This window comes from Cavia porcellus, unplaced genomic scaffold, assembly GCF_034190915.1.
Source record: "Cavia porcellus strain 051 isolate PalLab524CR breed Dunkin Hartley unplaced genomic scaffold, mCavPor4.1 scaffold_19, whole genome shotgun sequence".
In the NCBI taxonomy this organism is placed as follows: domain Eukaryota; kingdom Metazoa; phylum Chordata; class Mammalia; order Rodentia; family Caviidae; genus Cavia; species Cavia porcellus.
This window is the reverse complement of record NW_026947502.1, coordinates 44,243,138-44,263,646: the sequence shown is the minus strand read 5'-3', so window position 1 is coordinate 44,263,646 and position 20,509 is coordinate 44,243,138. Positions and strand designations below refer to the sequence as shown.

General features: G+C 55.3%; 1 protein-coding gene across 3 annotated transcripts; it reads right to left on the bottom strand.

Moving 5' to 3' along the window:
• Positions 1–610: 610 nt before the first annotated feature.
• Positions 611–13,984, bottom strand: Gpr20 (G protein-coupled receptor 20). Of its 3 annotated transcripts, none has more exons than XM_013156251.3 (2): positions 13,920–13,984; positions 611–6,569 (listed from the first exon to the last, which is right to left on the bottom strand). In XM_013156251.3, the coding sequence occupies exon 2, from the start codon at positions 6,556–6,558 to the stop codon at positions 5,470–5,472; it is 1,089 nt and encodes a 362-aa protein (XP_013011705.1). In that variant the 5' UTR covers positions 6,559–6,569; positions 13,920–13,984; the 3' UTR covers positions 611–5,469. The 3 variants fall into 3 exon arrangements, with proteins under 3 accessions (XP_013011705.1, XP_013011704.1, XP_063087052.1); XM_013156250.3 differs by lacking the exon at positions 13,920–13,984 and adding an exon at positions 13,755–13,913; XM_063230982.1 differs by lacking the exon at positions 13,920–13,984 and adding an exon at positions 10,011–10,116.
• Between the last annotated feature and the right edge of the window lie 6,525 nt (positions 13,985–20,509).

The window sequence follows — 20,509 nt, the reverse complement described above, 5'->3', positions numbered from 1 at the left end:
GCATGATGGAGTGTAGGCAAGTACCAGGATGGTGGTGACTCTGGTGCTCCTAGCTCCCCAGAGTCTTTCCTTGAGCACCCCAGCTTCTGATGGTCAGTGTGTCATACTTGGTGACCAGTGATGCCTATGGACCCATCCGTATAACATACTGAAGACTTCCCTTAGCCAGGCAGTACTGCAAAGTTATCAGAATGCAAACCTGTTGTTGTGCATATGCGTGCCACACACATTGGCAGGTCCAGCTTGACCCTGGGGTCTGGCCCCCATGGTAGCCCTTGCTGGGCAGCTGGATAGGAGGGCATATGCCTGGGAGTCTGGTGACATCTTGGCATGTTGGAAAGTGCTGACACCTTCATTGGGCTCAAAGTTCAGTACAGGGCAGGTAAGGGTGTCCTTGCCCCCTGCCCAGAGAGAGCCTCAGGAAGCTGAGGTACAGAGCCTTGGGTGGTTTGGAAACAGCACTTTTCCCAAGCAAGTCCTTGTGCAGGGTCTGGGGACACAGGCGTGGCGGGCAAGGGTCACAGAAGGAGCAGGAGGCTCAGTGCACTGAGAGGTGCACCTCGTCCAGACTTTGTGTTTTGAATGAGAAACTGAGGCCCAGAAAAGGGGAGGGATATGGCTGAGGTCTGTGTTCAGGGGTCATGAAGTCCAGCAGCACTGGAGACTGGGTATGCAGCTCCCAGCTGCAGACAGCAAAGCCAGGGCTAGAGGCTTAGGGTCAGCAGGCTATGTTACAACTGAATCAGGGCAGTGTGCGTCCCTTCAGTGGGGTCTGTGACTTCAGTTTCTTCATCTGTGCAATGTAGTGAAGTGCCTGTGGCCCTGCCAGCCCATCTGAGGGGCACTCAATGTCCTGGAGGAGATCCTGTCTGGGACGAACCTTGGGGTGCATAGAGTGGCTGGGGCACACTCCGTCCTCTTGGAAGTCTTCCAGTAGTCCCAGTCTCTGCTCAGCCTTTGGTGTCCCTCAGCCCTGCTACTGGGCAACTGAGAGCCCAGCACTGAGCTCTGTGGGGAGGTTATCTTGAGGATGAGAAGGACTTGGGGACAAGAGAAGTTCACATATGCAGAGCCCCCAAGGGTCAGCGTAAGGTGGGATGCAGTGTGGAGGGCCCTGGGCCATATGGCCTGTTCTGTTCTAGAGTGCAGTGTGGAGGAATGACCTCATGGCAGGCAGCCCCAGAAGGGCAGGGACTGGTAGGGGGTGGTGCTGGATAGACTGGTAGGTGGTGGACTAGGTCTGATGTGAATGAGTTGTGATTCTCCCAGCATGCTAGGCTGGAGCCCAGTAGGGTCAGAGTCTGCTGAGGGCCAAAGGGTCCTGTGGAAATGGGGTGCATGCCACAGGTAGGGGCTGGGGAGGGTGGGAGCGCGTGGGAGGAGTCCCCTCCTCCTGTCTTTCCCCAGCCCCTGCTTTCCTCACATCCTCCTTTTTCCTGCCTCTGGATCCTGCCCTTGGCCCCACCCCTCCAGGTCAGATGGCCCTAGCTACCCTTCAGATTGACTGGCCAGCTTTCTGAGACTCTTATTGGGGTGGTCAGGGATATGGGATGGCCTTGATCCTGGAGCCAGGCAGGTAAAGTGGGGACTCAGTCCCTCCTGTTGGCTGACAGTAAGGGCCTGGGATTATCTTATCAGGGTTCCCAGGTGAACTGGGCACATAGACCAGAGGGTGGTTAGGTGTGAGCAGGCATCTGATGTCTTCATTTCATCCACAGGGTCCTCTATGTCCACCACCCCTGCTTCCTAGCCCCTAACCAGGGTATGAATGGGAGTGCAGGGAGCCTTTCTATGCATGCGTAGCCTCCCAAGAGGTAATATTGGGGTGCAGGAGCCCCAGAAATCACAACTCTACTAGGACATGAGAGTCAGGGTGTCCCCCAGGCTTCCCAGGAGGTGTCCTTGAGCATAGGGAAGGCCAAGGCCAGAGTCTAGAACTTGCCACAGCCAGGCTCCAGGCATCCAGTTTTGACAGGCTCCAGCCCTGCCTTGGTGTCCAGGCCTCCAGGAAGCCAGGGTGGGCGCCCAAGGTGATATTTCCTGCTATTAATGGTGTTTAATCTAAACAAGGCCTAATATTTACCGGCAGACGCCTCCGGCCTCCGCGGTGCCAGACAGGGAGAGTGATGAGTGCGTGCAGCCACCCCACCCAGCGCTTCCCTGCTGAGGCCAGAGCTAGCTGTGCGCGGGACTGGAGCTGGACACCAGGAGGCCCGAGTGGAGCCCTCTAGTGCCAGCTCTGAATTCTGTGTTTCCATCTGTGAAATGGTGACAGCCTGATGACTCACAGCACTTAAGAGGCCCATTTGGGGGCTGCTCCTCCTCCCAGACCAGACCTCTTGGGGATCTGACTGGTCATCATGGGCACTGGGTGCCTGCCCCACCTCTGTGTCCCTTCCCTTGGTTGGTCAGCTTGGGACTAGGATTGAGGAGGAACAACATTCTGCGGAACACTGGGTAGACAGAGAGGGTGGCACCCAGGCCCCCCAGCTTGGTACCCCACACTGACCCCTGCCTAACAGACTGGGAGCCAAGTTGTGGGCACAGGGCATAAACAGCGTTAATTCAGGACGAGTATTTCTCCTTATGGGGAGTGTTTACATCAGATATAAATACACCATTTCACATCGTTCTGGCTCTCTGAAAATCCAGGAATGGAGCACGCATTGGGGGACACACAGACCTCCTTGCCTGGCCTGAGCAACCAAGGACAGGCATGGCTGGACCTGCCAGGCTCTGGAGAAGCATAGGGAATGGGGAAACTGAGGCCAGCCTATCAAGTTTGCAAACTCAGGACTATCTGAGCAGTCAGAGGTCCGAGGATGGTGAGGATGGCCTGAGGCCTTGCCCTTTGACCCCAGAAGGCAGGTAGCCTGTCCTGTGAACTGCAGTGGGAACTATCCTCTCCGCTGGCACATTCCAGACTCTTGCAGTCTGAGAACCTGCAAGGCCCCAAGAACCCCAGACTGAGTGGATGCATTTCAGATGTGGGGACATGAGAAGGATTTAGCTCATACATATCAGCGACTTCCTCCTCCTAAAAGAGGCTATTCTGGAAAAATCAAACCCCTTCCAACTCTAATCAGAGCAGTCCGCTAATGTCAGCTGTTCATTGATTAGTGTAAATGAGAGTGATAACCAGAGAGGGAATAAGATTGGGGCGGCTGTGAAAAGGGTGGAAAAAAAAAAAAACAGGAAGAACAGCAGGGGGCCAATGGGGCCCAGAGCACTGGCATAAGAGGGAGGATGGGCTATGAGAGAAAGGGGGCCACAAACTCATGTGGCAAATTAAGTGGGCTGGTGTGGTCCCTTTCCTAGCCCCCAGGGAGGTAGACCTCGCCCACCTTGGCCCAGGTTGTTCTCCCATCTGACCATTCCTTCCCACCAACCTCTGGCTCCCCACAGCCATGCCCAGTGAGGGGTCCTCATGGTATCGTGGGGTAATCAAGGTTGGGGTCTCATGACCCAGGTCACATGACTTAGGTGGGCACCAAGAAACCCACTGCAGAATCTGGGACCACGAAGGACCCCTGAGATGGAGCATGAAAATAAATGGAGTCCAGCACCCCTGACCCTGAATGACAATGCTGGGGACACGGGAAGTATCAGCCATGCAGAGGCCCACCACTTGACCCCTACTTTCTCTCTCCTCTGGTTGGGTGAATGCCTGCTAGGGGTGGCTCAAAGGCACTCTGTCAGAGCCCACAATACAGGGACTCCCCAGCCAGCAGCACTTTTCTGTAGATGACCTAGCCCAGCTACCCACTGGCCCAAGAGCTAGGATCCCCCTGTCCTGTGGAGCTCTGGGTTGGAATGAGATGCCTTGGAGCAGGTGGCTGGGGCTGCATCCAGCGAGCATCAGGACGATGATGATGATAACCATGCCCATTGCTTCTTAGGCAGCTAGGCCAGGAAGTCATCCCACCAGAGTCCTGGCTCCTCTGTATCCTGGCTGGCATCTCAACTGGGAGACTATGAGTTCACATCCTCCCACCTGGTCACCTCACAAAGTCCTTAAGCCAGAGGGCCCCAGTCAGGGTCAGTGGGAACAGTGTTGTCTTGGAAGGCCAGGTACTCTGACTGTTACCTTGGCAAAACCTGTCTCCTCTAAACCTCAGTATCCTTGTCTATAAAATGGGGTATAAAAGCCTTCTTGCTTCCCACCCTACCCTTCTCTGGGACCCTGAATTTGGAGATGGGAACTTTGCTGGGATCTGACTTCCCACACTTCCCACTCCCAGCCACACAGGGAACTAGCCAGATGAGCATGGAATCCTTTTCTCAGGAGACCAGGGCCCAGTCTGGGGCCTGGTTCCATCTCACCTGCTTCAGTGGCCAAGTTCAAGGGTAGAGATGCCCAGAATGCCTCTTGTTCACCCCAACCCCTACCAGTCTGGAGAGGCCCCTGGGGTTCTGATCCTCCATGGAAAACACTCAAGGAAATCCTGGAGTCCAGCCCAGAAGAGGCAGTCAAAGATCCATGCCAGAAAAATGTCTTCCCATTGAAGGTATTTCGAGACATGTTGACCCAGATCAGATCATCTGGGCCAGTTGCTGGTATTCTTGGAGAAAACAGTAAAGGGAATATGGTGGCTCTCAGCTGGTAGGTCAAGTTTGAGTGTCCGTGTACCTTTGTTTCCTTTTTCCTTGTCCAGCAAGATGTGGACTCTGGTGTCCTCCCAGCAGTCAGGGTGTTCTGAGTTCTCTCCAGGGTGGAGATTTTGGGAAGCTCTGAGAATATCCATGAAGGAGGAGCTGGGGCATCAGAGGCAGTGGGGCTGGGTTACGATTCTGATTCTGGATTCTGACTCTGCCATTGCCCAGCATTGGCACCTGCGCATGTCACTGACCCCTACCCAGCATCAAGCAGTGGACGGGAATCTTCTCCCCTTTGAGGGATGGCTGTAAATCCAGTGTCAGTCCAGAAAGCCAAGGCTGAGTTCATGGCCCAGCCCCTGTGAGCATCTTCCTGGGTAACTGAGCGATGCCTGGGGCTGGCGGGGCACCTGGCAGAGTTGAGTCTCTTCCCTCCTTGCATGCAGCACTGTGTCCATGATAATTCTGTCTTTGTTATCCACCTGTGTGTATATAGTTTTCTGCAGGTTTTGTTTTGAACTCTCCTGGGCACTCCAGTACCTAAATCATCTTGGTTGCTTTGTCTGAGCTCTTCTTTCTGGGGACAGGATGGCCCAAGTAAGGACCAGCTCCTGACTACCATTCTAAATTTTCAGTGGACACAGTGTTCCTCCATGGATGACAGGTAACTGGCATTGAGACCATTACACCCCATCTTGTGCCTTGGAAGACATCACTAATTGACCACAGCACAGTAGTCTTAGAATCTTAGCACACTGGACTCAGGAGCCATCGATCAGGATGAAACCAGTTAGTTGCCCCTGCTCAGAAGCCAGTGTCTAGCTGGCCAACTGCTCATGGCTCTGACCTTTGGCTCCTTGTGGATACTGTTGCCTAAGGCTCAGGTCCATTAGCCAGGGCCTGGGCAAGAGCCCGTGGCCCAGCACTAAAGATGTGATGGGGGACTAAGCCCTTGGAGCTCTTTTGCATGACAACCATGTTGCCACTGGTCTCATACTCTGCTCCATGCCTGTGGAAGAGGCCTCGAACGGTAGCCTGGAAGCTGCTGGTGACGAAGCAATAGACGATGGGGTCCATGCAGCTGTTGAGGCTGCTGAGGGTCACAGCCACATGGTAGATCACAAGGCTTGAGTGGTGAGGCAGGTTGGGCCACAGTGCTATGGCCACCTGGCGGGCATGGAAGGGAGTGAAGCATACGAGGAAGATCACGAGCACCGTGAGCAGCAGCTGCATGGCCCGCACTCGGCGCTGGCGGCCCTGGCGCAGCAGGCCAGGCCGTGACAGTGCACATACAATGCGGCCCGTGAACACACTGATGACCAGCAGTGGCAGCAGGAACTCCAGGACGGTCAGTGCAAAGATACGGCAGCAAGGCTGCCCTCCAGTCGTCACTCCCAGCACTGACAGGGTCACAGCACCAGCTGCCAGCCACACAAAAGTGCACACAGCCCTGGCGCAGGCTGGCTGGCGCCAGCGGCGGGAACCATCAGGCTGTACTATGGCCAGGTAGCGGTCCACACATATGCAGGTGAGGAAGAGGATGGAGCAGTGCATGTTAAGGAAGTAACCAAGGACATGGGGAAAGGCACAGCGGAGGCAGCCGCGTGCACTATAGAAGACCACGAAGCGTGTGGGCAGGGACAGGCCCACCAGCAGGTCAGTGACCACCAGGTTGATGGTATAGATAACTGAAGGTGTCTTGGCTTGGGTGCGGCAACAGAATACATACAGCGCCAGCCCGTTGAGCACCAGCCCCACTAGAAAAATGACACTGTGCACGACCATCAGTGCCAGCCACAGGCCTGGGAAGGTGCTGTACAGTTCCTCGTCCAGCCGGGCGAACAGGTAAAACAGGGCCTCCTCTGGCACGCTGGCGTTGGTCCATGCTGCCACTGTGGTGGTGTTGGGGGCGGTCATAGTCCAGGGATCTGCTGGAGACTCAGAGGGCATGGTGCTGAACATGTGACTGGGGCCTAGAACCAAGGAGGAGACAGGGTTATCCATGGAGCATCTGGGTCTGCTTGCGGCCAAGGTCCCATCAGGTTCATCTGCTTGCTGTGTTCCCCAGCGACCCTATCCTAATGGCTTTGCCTCACCCAGCCTGATGCCACTATCTCCACGCCCGTGGACCTGCCACTCACAGGGTGCAGCTTTGGCAAATGCTAAAGCTTCTGAGACTGTCCTTGCTGGACAGGTGAATGCATTTGTTGCTGAAAGCTGAAGACAAATGCAAGACACAGGGCTCAAGCGTGTGGATGCAGGGCCTGCCTCCAATCCTGACTTCCACTTAGTCAATGCATCCTCCGGCAAGTCACTTAACTGCTCCATACCTTGCTTCCTAATCCATTATTATTATTATTATTATTATTATTATTATTATTATTAGAGAGAGGGTCTCACAATGTATTTCAGGCTGGCTTAAACTCACTATGTAGCCCAGGCAGGCCTCTAACTCATGACAGTCTCTCTGTCTCAGTGTCTTGGGTGCTGGGATTACAGGTGTGCACCCCCACACCTGGCCTTTGTTTTCTAACCTATATCACTGGGATTCCCTTGCTACTGGGAAGATTACCTGATCAGGCCTGGATCAAGGGCAAGGCAGCACCTGGCATATATGTAGGTGATAGCTGATAAGCCAGTTTTGCTGGGAAAAGTGGCCCACCAAGACCTCCAAAATGTCTCTCCCATCTGTGCCCCACCTCCACTGCCATGCCCCCTTTCTCCAGAGGCCTGTATGCTCTCACCTGCTCCCAGGCCAGCTCAGGTCCACACCTTGGACCTTCTCGGGGGTTAGTATGCTCAGCATGGCTGGGTAGGGGCTGAAATCCAGTCCCCAGGTCCCCACTAGCTAGGCTATCTCCCCAGCTCTAGGTAGCTTGAGGGGCCAGATCCTGGAGTCAGATCGAAGCAGCAGGCAGCTAGTGTGAGTCAAATAAACATCGTGTTCTTAGCGGGGGCGGTAGGGACCAGGGCGGGCAGGGGCTGGGCTGGAGCTGCCCACTCTGTTTATGTTTCTGCCGAGGAGTGTTTAACTCAGCTCTGATTTATCCCTTTATTTATAAATGAAGGGTTAATGGGGTCCTACCCCACCATGAGCTGGTCTGACCCTCCAAATAAGGACATTTCTAGCCCTTTCAGGAGAAAGGAAAAAGCTCTGGGGGGAGGCAGGGAGAAGGGGTGGGCATGCGGGACACTGTGGGTGCCCAGTGCCCCTACCCTCCTGCAGAAGAAAAGAAGGCCCTCCCACTGTCTCCCTTCCTGTGTCCCTCCTTGTGGTTGTTGCCATAAACAGGCTGGACACTGCCCACTCCCAGGAACTGGCTGCAGGGCCCTGGACAGCAGGTCTGCCATTCCATTCTGGAACAAGATGCTGTGCCTTGCCTCCTGGGGTTCTGGGGACCAATGACCAGCTTAGCAGCAGGTGGGTGCAGTAAAGGATGCTGGTTTGGGGAGGGTATGGTGTGGGAGGAAGGTGTCTGGAAGAACACCTTTACTCTCAGGCTCAGAGAGGTTGGCACCTACCTGAGGTTACCCAGCATGCCTCTGGAACTCTTTGCCCTGGATATCTGCCATTCTGGGCTGCTGGGAAGAATCTGGGCTGCCCAGGCCTGCATCCTGCCCTGCTGCTGTCCCCATACATGTGGTGGGATCTGAAGGATGGGGAGTTTGGGGCAGGAAAAGATGTTGTGCAGGTGTGGAGCCTGGGAGCTTGGCACCTCAGGGCTGTGGGCTTGACCTTCCACAATAGGGAGGCCTGAGGGTTCCAGAAAGGAGGGGGGGACCATGCAGCATGTCTGCCTCTAGCACTGATGGAGTGCTGGAAGGAAAGACCCAACAACCGAGGGATGCCATGGTAAAAGGGCCTTTAGTGTACCCTTCTACATGCATTTTGGCTTTCTAGTTTGTCTGTACTGGGCTGGAATTAGTGTCACAACCAGAGACAAATAAACATCACTGGATGTTTCCTCTGGGAGCCAGTCTCAGGATGACGTGGGCCCCAGGGTCCTGCTCTTCCAGGAAATTCCCCAAGGCCACTTTGCCTGCCACCCAGAAGTGCCATTGAGAAGCCGGAGACATGGGGGAATCTAAAACCTCCAGACTCAGGGAACAGACCACAGACACCCCAGAGTCAGACAGCTGAGGAGAGAGAGGGCAAAGCACATGTGTTGATTCAGAGTAGAAACCCAGGTCTCACACAAAGGCTAAGCCCTGATCTTGGTGACATGGAGCCACAGCTTGATGAATCTCAATCTCTGTGACACTCAACCCTTGACCTGGTCATGCACTAAGCCCTGACACAAGTCACACAGAATCCTGGTTGCACATGGACTCAGCCACGCTGGGTTCATAGACTTCACCAGCTCAGGCTTTTTCTCTGCCTGTCCCCACTTGGACACTTCCCTGCAATGGGCATGCAAGGCCCAGTCAGAGGGGGTGCCCAGAGGCAGGGAATGAGAGCACAGCCATCAGGAATTCGGCTCCCAGTCTTGGTTGTAGTTCAGTAGCACAGCACTTGCCTAACACGTGCAGAGACCCTGGCTTCCATTCCCAGCACTGCAAAGCAATAACAAACCCTGACTCTTTTCTGGATTGCCCCATCCAATCCTGTCTGAGCCTCAGTTTCCTCATCTATAAAGTGGACAAAGTAGACTATGCCAAGGGATTTACTGGTGCATGGTCAAGCACATGATAGGTGCTTAGAAACAGGAAACCAGGCAATGAGGAGACGGCTGCAGGCTAAGTGGCCCGAGGCTGAGGGATGAGTTCTGCGGGAGAGGCCTGGATGGGCTCAGCAGGACAGCAGCTTCCAGCCCGAGGGGCCCTTGCCAGCCTCCTTCCTAGGTTCCTGGAGCCGCTGGTGCTGACTGGCCTTGGCCTGATCCTCCCAGAGCCTCAGTCCCCCGTCCTGGCTGAGGACATCAGATCCTACTGCCCCACAGGGCTGTCGGGCCTCAGTGGGACCAAGGCCTGGGTCAAGTGCAGATAGGTAATACGGCTGGGCTCTGCCACCCTGCCCTGCCCCCTTGGGGAAATCAGAGCCCCACAAGCCACAGGTCTTTTAAGCTTCTAGGTGCCTTTTAGGAGGACATGAAGATGAAGGGTAGTGCCCCCAACATCCCAGAGCCCTACAGCCATCTTCAGATCAGAGCTCCACGGTAAGGTTCCCCTCTGGAGCACTGTGTGTTCCCACTTCCATGCCTCTGCCCAGGCTGCTTCCTGTCCAACTTTCCTGGTATGGCTCCTGCCTTTTACTACCTCTCCTCCTCATCCTCAGAGGCCTTCCCCTTCCTGCCCCGACGGTAGGTTACCGCTCCCTGCTGCCCTTTCCAGAGTGCTCCCCCCACCTCAGGGCAGCCCCCACTGCTGGGTACTGCAGCCCTCCCGGCAGAGTATGGGTGTCCATGGGAGCGCACCTGTAATCCCCAGCACCCAGGAGGCTGAGATGGGAGAACTGCAGAGTCTGAGGACAGCCCAGGCTATGTAGTTAACTTGGGGCCAACCTGAACTGCACGATGAGACCTTGTCTAAAGAAGAGAAAGAAAGAAAATTAAAAAGAACGTGGGCATCTTGGGCTGTGGGCTGAGGTAGGGTGGGTAGGGCTCTTGCCTGTTCTTTTTCTTTTGCCTCTGTACCCCAGGATGACCCAGAAACCTGAGTGAAACCCACCAGTGCTGCCAGGGTGAGGCCTGGTGTCTTACCTGGCAACAGTGTGAGAGTCGTAGCCCCAGTCCCCTCCCTGGCCCACCCAGTCTCTCACCGAGGGTGAGGCAGGGGTCTGGAGTCACCTCATGCCCCAAGCTGCACCCTTATTACCCATCATGACTGTGCATGCCTACAGCCCAGCCCCTTGGTGGCAGTGGTTCTCTGCCATCCTCCTGCCCCCCAGGTAAGTCATTTCACCTGGCAGAGTCTCAGTTCTGTCCCTGGTGACTCTGTGGGTTGCATTTCTTGACTGACTAAATGAAACCCAGATGGGTAGATGAATCAGTGAGAAAGGGCCATGGATTCCCCCAGTGAGGTGTTAGGGGCTGCAGGTGCAGTTTGTACCTGCTCTAACCTGCCCACAGTGGAGGAGACTGGGTGTCCCCCTGGCTCAGTGCAGGATATTTCAGAGCCTTTATGAGGCCCATGAACCTGGGGGTCTTCCCCCCAGTTATTTGTCCCATACCTCTTTCCTGGGCCCTGTTCTATGCAGCCTGAAGGCCACATAACAGCTCTACCCCAGGCATGGATGCAGCCATCCCACTGCCCTTCTCAGTTCTCTGGTCTGCTGTGTGCCCACAGACCTAGGCACCTGCCCTAGGTCCCTGATCTGGATAAAGAGACCTTGGCAGGAGAGGAGGGCACCATCCAGCATCTCTGAGAGGTCTCACAGCTGCCCAGCAGCCTTGCAGGTGCCTCTTCCCAGAGTCTGGTCATCTCTGCCCTACTGCACACGGGACCAGGGGCCAGGACTTGGCCCCTGGGGGCTTAGGACTTGGCATGCTACCTACAGCTTGGTAGCAGAACTAAGTGTGGAGGGTAGGCAGAGTGAACTTCCAAGGCTTTCCCTGCTGAGAGCTTCAAGTTCCTGCCAAGGGCCTTCTCCTGTGGGTCATTTTGCACTTATATGACAGTTGAAAAGCCAGAGACCCAGCGATCTGAGACATGTGCCCAAGGTCCCTTAGCACACAACTGGTAGACCTGGGACTCAAAGCCAGGTTGGGCAGGATCAGGCACACATAGGCTGGGGTAGAAGGAAACCAGGACTGTGGCTTCTCTGGACCAGGAGTGATGACCTTCATGGCCTTCCAGAGCCAAAATGGCTACTACTGGGGTCACCCTCTGCCTGTTAATTTTTACAATTATTCTTGGTTTCATGACATCTGCTTTGGAAACATTGCCTGCTATTTTGGGTTGATCTGAGCCTCTTGCTTGTTTTACTCATGCACTGGACTCTACTCAACACTCCAAAAGGAGTTAATCTTGCCCTAGGTCACTTGGAAGGTCCCAGGGGCACTGGCTGGAAGTTAAGTGCTCCTTGCCCCCAGCTCATGGAAAGGTAACCTCTCTCAAGTGTGGAGTGAACACTGGAGGAGGGCTCTGGGCTCTATCTTGTTACTGTCACTATCTGAGACACTTTCAGCTTTGCAGGTCTCAGCTGTGACAGAAGTGCCATGTGTTTCTGGAGTAGAAGGAACCAGCAGTGGGCAGGGTCGTGGTCTCTCTGGACTAGGAGTTTGCAGGGATTCTCGTGGTGGCATGCGATGTTTGCACGCCTGCAGGTCCCCAGTCAGTGCCTCCCTGTTGCCTGGTTCACTACCCTCCACTAGCCCAGGTACAATAGCTGCAGAAGCCCCTGCCAGACAGGGGTTCCTTGGTAAGTGCCAACTGGCAGTTTCCTGGGGCTTCCAAGACCCTCAGGCTGGCACACAGGCCTTTGCACTGTTCCCTCTGCCCAGGTCACATGATGTAGGCTCCTGGACTCACAGTCCTCCCCCACAGAAGCCTCTTCAGCCTCCTGAGACCTGAGCTCCTCTCCTGGGGGAGAACTATAAGCCCTTAACTGTGGGACTCTGCTGGGGCCCTTCCAGGGTTCTCAATGCTTCCGAGGTGCCTCCAGGAGAGTGTGGCAGGCCCTATCCTGGCAGTGAGGAAATTCAGGCATGGAGGGGTTAGGTTGCATTCTCCGAGCCACCAAACTGTAGGAAGAGCTGGGTTTGAGAGCTCTTCTGTCTTGCTGCTACTGCCAACTCCGCTCAGGGAGGACCCAGTAGGTCCTCCTGTTTGTGTCCGGCAGGGAACTTACTCTGAACTTACTCTAACAGGCTGGGACAGGGTGTTTGCCTCAAGCTTCTGTGGCTGGGACACAGTGGTATTAATAATGTGTCTGGAGGAGCAAGTGTCCAAAACCTGGACTGGAGTCTCAGCAATGGGAGTCCAAAGGGACCCAGACAGGCCTAGCCCCTCCTACAGAGGGCACAGCTCGGGCACGTTGAGGAGAGAGCCAAGTAGGAAAGTTTCTCTAAGAGGGAAGAGCAGGGCTCAGCAGGCCACTGTCCTGGTGCAGGGGTGTGTTGGCTATACTTTCAGTGAGGCTCCCTCCCTGGGCTTATTGGCTCTGTCCTATCGGCTCCTCAGGCTGAGCGCCAGCTCTGCATGCTCAGGCTCCATTAACTGGCATGCTCCTGGCATAGCTAGAGTTCATGCTGTGCCCTCAACCCCTCTAGCTACACCACTGACTCTATACATCTTTGCTTTCCTGTTTTTCTCTCCCCAGCTGAACCAGTATCCTGGGTTTCCCCGCAGGGCACAGCCACCGGAAAGACAAAAAAATGAATGACTTGAAAAGCTACACTTGCCACTGGAAACTTATTTCCTCCTTTGTACATGCTGAAGCCCATCCAGTCCCACCAGGTTACTGGGACAAAAGGGGCGTCACCTCCTCAGCAGGGAGCAGATAACAGCTTTACCTGGGCACACTCCTCCTTCCCCCCAACTAAGAGAGAGCCAGAGAGTTGCTCCTGGCTATGTAGCCAGACAGACCTGGAGGGAAGGAGAGCCCCTGTGACCTGTCAAGGAAAGACTATAGGGCAAGAGGGCAAGTCCAGCCTCCTGCCTGCCTGAAGCCGCCCAGCTGCTCCAAGTCTGCCTCGCCAGGCACTCTGGCTACTGGCCAGTTCCCATCTCGTCTGACCCTCTCGGGACCCTGGTCCTGCTGCCTTCTCACAGGGCTGCTAGCCAGGCAGTGCCAGTTGTGGGGTCTGAGCTGGGGGTTGAGCAGGCAACTGTCAGTTTCCCTACCCCTAAAAGGGCAGGGGAAAGGCCAGGGCTGGACAGGGGTCCTGGGCTGGGGGTGGCAGGACTGGCTTTCCATGGGAAGTCCCCATAGATCCCACAAACCCTGGAGTCCTAGCCCTGCCCCATCCTGGAGGATGAGAAAGCTGTGATCCCAGAGCATACCAAGTGTCTCTGGGGTCCCCCAACTCCCTCCCAGCCAAGCCTCAAGGGCCATCCCACTGCCTTGACAGGTGGGGAAACAGCCCAGTTTGAGCCCCATCACAAGTGCAAAGTGAATAAATTAAACAGAGTTGGGAGATGTCCAGCAGCCTGGGAAGTGGACAGCCCCTCCACTCCAGGGCAGGGCAGAGGCTTCAGCACCCTTTCATGCAGCCTACCTGCTCTCAGGGGTCTCAGTTTCTCCACCTGTGCAATGACCATGGCAGGTGGGACAAGCTTGTTTGCTGGGGCTGGGGACAGTTTCATGGTCCCTCTTCTCTCTGCCCCTCTAGGCAGAGAACAAGGCTGGGCAGCTGGGGCAAGGCCAGCCACAGGGAACTCACCGTGCCTTCGCCCTTCCCTTCGGGCGGCTGCTGCAGAAGGAGTGGCTCCCTCAGCTCTGAGCCTCCAGGGCTGACCCGCCTTCCAGGCGCTGACGTCAGACCGTGCTGGGGCTGCTTTTGGGCAAAGGCAGAGGGTGGGGGTGGGGTGGGGCCAGATGGGCTCTTTCCCCACCCCAACAGCCACAGGAGGAGCTGAGGCTTGGCTCAGAAGAAGAGCCTGGGGGACCAGAGTCCCTATGCTCCCCTGGGACAGAGAGGCACAGCATGGGGGGCAGGCACAGTCACACTCTCCAGACCAGGGATGGAGTGACACTCAGTCCCAAGATACAGGATGGGAGTGTGGGAGGGTGGCAGTGGGGATCCTGGAGCATCACTCACCTGTGTGTTGTGCAGGAGATGAGAGCAGCCAGGAGTTTAGTTTTTGCTGGGCAGGGATGTGTGTGGGGATCCCACCCCTTGTTGCTGTCCATGGAGCCCAGGCCTCTGTGCCCCTCCATGTAGATGAGGGTGATTGGGTGCTCAGAGCACAACTGGATGTGATGTAGCAAATGGTGGGCCAGTGGAGAGTATCAATGGGTTGCAGATGGGGTCACAGCTGGGAGGGACACTTCTCCCCAGCAGGCACCCTGACTGACCCTATGAGAGTGTTCAGCTGAGTTTGGGGTCAGGGTTGAGAGTGACTGGAGCTGAGGCTGGTGAAGGTTGACAAGGTGGCTCTTTCCTCTGCTAGGACCATCTTCCTGTCCTTCCTGTCGTTCACAGTCTACTCTGAACACCACTGGGTGCTCTGATGCTGGAGACCAGGGCTGTGCTCACAGCAGGCCTGGCACCCCAGAGCTCAGACAAGAGGAAGTATGAGGGAGTGAGGGCCTACCCCAGCCCTATGGGGAGGGGCATCATCAGGGAGGCTGTCCTGGGGAGTTGGAGGAAGTGTAACCTAGAAGGAGGGAGGGATGGAGGATGTTGAGTAGGGGACCTGTACATGCTGGGTCTAGGTAAGTACAGTCTCTCTGGGACTCGGGGGCAGGAAGCTGGGAGTGGGTGGACACTGCCACACTAGGCCTCAACAGTCCCTGAGGTATCAGTAATAGATTTGACCTTGTGGGTAGTAGGGGCTGTTGAATGTTCTGGAAGAGGTTCTCATCACTACCCTGCAGCTCACCACTTCTAAGCTGAGTTTACAGCTACATTATTTCCTTACAGCGTTGTTGTAACTGTCCAAGATGGGGAAACCGAGACCTAAAGGGATTTGGGTCACCCATGCACAGGGCAGCAGGGCCAAGGGGGTATGGGTTCAGTGTCATGGGGCTGGGGCTGGGGCTGGGGCTAGAGGCCAAGCTAGGGGAGCTCTCAGTTTATGAGCTGGCAAGGGTCGTAGAGGCACAGACAGGGCTGCTAGGCTTTGTGTTCATTGAGGGGCTCAGTCTCCTACACACCCAGTCTGGCTTTCACAGAAACCTCGATCCCAAATGCAAAGGATACCAGCAGATGCCCAGGGAGGGGACAGCCAGCTGGCCTCTAGGACCACCGTGGGATGGCAGGAACTGCTGGAGCCTACAAGGCTGGGGCTGGAGGCTCAGGGCAGATTTCTCCTGGTCTGCAGAGGACACAGGACACAGCAGTGATTCTCCAGGCTGTAGGTCAGGTCGGACTCTCTGGTTGGGGTCAGAGGTGAGATGGGGGTACCACATGGGACATAGACATTAGCAGCCTGGTCTGCTGGAGAACCCTGCCCAGACCACAGAAGTGCCCATTCCTTGGCGGGGCGGGGGGTGGGGAGCTTTATGTGTACTGTGTACATCAGGCAACTGGGGGACAGAGACAGAGGGAAGCAGCAACATCTAGACCACCCTGGTCAGGGCAGAGTGGCCTCCTGTGAGCTCCTGCCATACATCTGCCCTGTGAGGCCAGTTTGACCTCTGGTTTCAGTCCTTACTTTTGGCCCTGTCTTCAGTCTCGAGTCCCCAGTGACTCCAGAGCAGGTCTAAGGGGGTGTGTTCCCAAGAGGATAAGTCTGTGGGGCCCTCTGTCTTGTACTCCTGGAGTTGGAAATGCCATGGTGTAGATCTAAGGGTTCACAACCTTGCTATGTCAGTGTGGGGGTGCTGGAATGGCCGTATACCAGTTGGTTCAGGAGAGGGTGAAGGACCTTGGGGCCCCCAGACACCGGTGATGTTTAGCCTGACATTCTAGCCTTCAACAGTTCTGGGAACAAATGGGTGGAGGCTAACAGCTCTGGTTGTCAGCTAGGCCAACTGCCCAGGGCCCAGTGCCTAGGAAGGCAGGCACAGGCCAGCTGTGTGTGGGGGGCAGGACACCTGCCACTGGGGGTGCTGGAGCTGTGGCAAGGAAGGAAGGTTTGTGCAGAGCTTCCAAGTAGGGGCTTTTTCTCAAGTGTCCAGTGCCCATGTCCTCTTCTGCACTCAGATTTGCTGGCCAGTGGCCAGGTGGCACCCACCAAGGGGTCTTTGTCCTGCAGCAGCCCTGGGCTAAGATTGACTCCACCCGCCCTTTCTACTCTGTCCCCCCAGTGTCTCCACACAGCTGGAGACACCTTGCTTTTACTGGTGGTAGGAAAGGGGCACCCTATCACCTGCCCTGCCTTGTCACCTCTGACAATCTACAGGTGATAGGAATCAAGGAGAGAGGCTTGGAGGAAGCCAGGCCCACAGCAGGGAGCAGGGGCTACTTGAACCTGGGCCTATGGCCTCCATCATCAGGTCCAAGGCATGGGGCACAGGTGAAGGGGCTGAAGCAGAAAGGACAAGGTCCCTGGGGGAAATTGAGATAGCCTCTGTGGATGGGGAGGGCGGGCTGGGGTGTGTCCAGGTGTCTGTAGCCCACCTGGCCAGCTTTAGACTGGAACGTGGCCATGGCTGCCTGCTGGGGAGATTCCCAGGCACTTAGCACTGTGTCCATGCCAAGTTAGTGTTCCAGGCATGGAAGTTGGCTCTGGAGCTCTGGGGAATCATTCCATGGTGACTGTTGGAACCCCACTTGGAGATTTGTCCCTCTATGGCCTGGGATGCTCTCCCTGTCCCACTTATCCCTCAGAAGTCCCAGCAGAGTTCGTCCTGTTTTATCTTCTCTTGCAGATAGCAAAATTGATGCCCAGAGAGGGATGAAGACCCAAGGTAACACAGGGAATGGGGCACAGCAGATCCTGGGCTAGATGATAAATGGGACGAGAAGGCATCCCAGGCCTCATCAGAACCATAGAAGGACCTGTCCTGTGAGCGGCTCCTTTCCCAGGCCAGGATAGAGTTTAACAAGTCCCCATGTGGCCAGATGGTGTGGCTGCGGGTGCTGTTGGCCCCCCCTCCTCATGGGGCTCAGCGGGGGGTGGGGGGCACTGTGGGGAATGACCAGTGATGGGGCAAAAGGGCTTGGCCATGAGGATGAGAAGGGAAAGTCCCAGGTCTCCTGGGGGGCTTGCTGGAGGAAGTGGCCTGGCCTTTGGCCTGTTGGTTTCCCCTTGATCATACCAGTTCTGTCAGAGCTAAGGAGCCTGGGGTGAAGGTTGAAGGTGTGGGATGTGGACTTGGCTGGCCATCTGCTTTCCTGGGTCTCAGCCTGTAGATGGGACAGGAAGGCCTCTGGGAGGCATACCTTAACCAGAGAACCCTGAGGCCATCCAGCTGGGCCACTTTTTATAGATGGGGAAACAGATGGGGAAAGCTTCAGCTCCCTTAAGGCCCTGGCAGGACTCCCTCTGTGGCACCCACCAGCCAGGCTGCAGTGGGGGTGGGCACTCTTTCTCCTCCTGGTCCTTCAGTGCCATCAAGGCTCAGTGCAGAATATGCTGGGTGGGTCCCCAGAAAGGGAGGACAATGGGAGAATGGTGGCAATTTGACTGGGGACGTCTCATGTGGCCCATTCAGCTGGCTTTCCTTGCCTTATACACAGGAAGCTGCCTCTGTGGGGTCAGAGCTGGGCCAGGGTAATGCCTTCCCTGGGCCTTTTGTGCAGGTTCTGGCTGAGAGCCTGCTGCTGGGCAGGGATAGAAAACTGTGGTTATTGGGGACACCTGTCTAGGAGGGCTCTCTCTGCAGTGCAATTGCACAGTGGGCAAGGACCCACGGGATGGTGGCCCGCTGGATGGCAGTGGGAGTCTGCATGCCCACTACAACTAAGACATTGTAAGACAGAACAGGGATGGTGGGGAGATCCTGCTACAACGACTGTGGTCACTCAGCATGCCAGGACGAGAGAGGGTACCTTAGCTCTACCTTAGGCTCCATCTATGAAATGTGTCTTATGAGCCAGGGCACTGTCTTGATTACTTTTCTCTCATTTCTGGGACAAAATACCCAACAGCCAAAATGAAGGAAGGAAAAATTTATTTAGCTCATTGTTTGTGGAGGTTTCAGTCTACAATCAGTTGGCTCCCAAGCAGGGTGTCATGGCACCCGGCAACACTTCAAGACAGCAGCCCCGAAATGCAGCCAAAACAAAAAAAGAAGGTACTGAGAGTAAGTCTCTTTTTCTCCCTTATATTGTATGCAGGCCACGCCCTGCCCCCCAGGGTAGATGTAGCACTCACAAAATCTCTGTGCCCTTCTCTTTCAAGGGATGAAGATATTTACAAAGTAAGGATCCTGGATCCCTGCTGAGTCTCTCAGTTTAAACTTCTAAACCTCTCAAGTTGATCCAGTGTATCAATCATAATGGGCACCCTGGCACATCTCAGAGGAATAGGAGGGTCAGAGAAGGGAATTCACCTGCCCAGGATCACACAGCCAGAAAGGAGGCAGCCGGGCCTGAAGGCAGTTGGGCCTTCTTGTGACTCTCAATTTTTAGGACATTGTCACTTTTAAGTGACCTGGGTCAAAATTTCCATGACAAACTCTCCCTGAGCAACACTCACCAGCTCCATTTGCTGAGATGGAAGCAGGATCCTGAGGTCTTTTGTGCTGGAGCTGCACCCTCTTCTCACCTTTGCACCGCTGTGCTCTGCATGTTGGCGCACCTTTCCCGGCCCTCTCCAGACACACACCCGTCCTAGGCTTTAAGGTTGCCTTTTCTGGGGGACCCACCCTCAGGCCTCTCTGAGCCCTGAATGCCAAGGCTGCTTTGGCTCTGGGTCACTTTCTGGGGTATTTTTAGGCTAACTCTGTCTCTACCTGGATGTTTGGCTCCCCTTGAAACAGGACTAGTTTTTCTTGCTTCATCCTCTCAGATGTGGTGCTGTACATACAGAAAGGCATACGCTCAGTAAACACAAAGACTCACTCATTTGAAAGATAGACAGGGGAACTGGGGATATAGCTCAGTGGCATAAACACCTGCCTGGCAAGTGTGAGGTCCTGAGTTCAATTCCTGGTACAAAAAAATGAATAAATAGATAACTAAAAGATAGGCAGGAAGGGCAGGGATGCAGTATGACATGGGCCTTTTTTTGCCTTTGTAAACTTTCCCCAGCAGCTGGGCTTGCCTATAATCCTATAATGCCTGTAATCCCTGCATTCAGGAGGCTGAGGCAGGAAGATTGCTGTGAGTTTGAGGACAGCCTGGGGTACATAGTGAGTTCAGGGCCAGCCTGAACTGCATAGTGAGACACCGACTCAAAAAACCAAAACAAAAAACAAAGAACTTCCTCCAACAGCCTTCTAGGATGATGTACATCCTTTTATGAAGAGGAAGTTCTTCTTATTGTCTGTTCCCATTCCTTCCTGCTTCATCTTCTGGCCGGGTTTTCAGTACTGTTTGCAGAAGACCTCTGCCTTCTGCTCCCTGCCACCGCTCACAGGAGCACTGGTGGGCCGCGGGTGGGAACAGGAGGAGGGATGCTGTTCTTGGCGAGGACTAGCACTTTCCCCACAGTCAGTGCCAAGCCGTCCCAGGCTTAGAGGGGGTGTGTGTGTGGCGGCACTGGCATCAGAGCATCTGGGAGCTGGCAGCACCAGCCCATGGGCCATCCAGGTAGGGTGGGCCTGTTGGGGGTGCAGCCAGATCCACTTGCCCCCTGTGTGGCCCCCACCCAGGATCCTAGATCCAAACTACTGGAGGCGGGGAGGGCATTTGGGCTCCTTTGACAAACTCTTCCATCAGCAAGCTGGTTATTTGCAGCTTTCGAGCACTCAAGACCTGCTATATTGCTCTGTGCCCCAAGGTGGCTGTTGGGGAAGGCTCAGTGTCCGGGGAGGGGGTCCGCGGGCTCTGGGGGAGTGTTTGTGTGAGCACATGTGTGTAACCCAACATGCCATATGTGCATATGGCAGGAGCTTTTCCAAAGTCTGAAGCAGATGCTAAAATGCATGTAGCCCTGAGAGTTCCCAGTGCTGAGTGTGTATCTCACTGTCTCTCCTACTTGGCGGAGGAGTAAGCAGGCTTGAAGAAGAGGTCAGTGGCTGGGGGGGACTACTCTAGGGGGCCAGGATATCTTCCAGTCTCACTTTAGAAGGACCTTTCCTGACACTGTGCTACTCCCTAAGAGATTATCTGCCCATCCGTGCAGAGTCATCATCGGGAGGAGGCTCCAGGAGAGCTTAGTCCCCCGCAGGCCCAGCTTCAATCAGCTCCTCACTGTCTTTGCATGTCCATTGTTCAGCCCTGGGTACTGAATGCTCTGTGCTCAACTGCGCATTCTT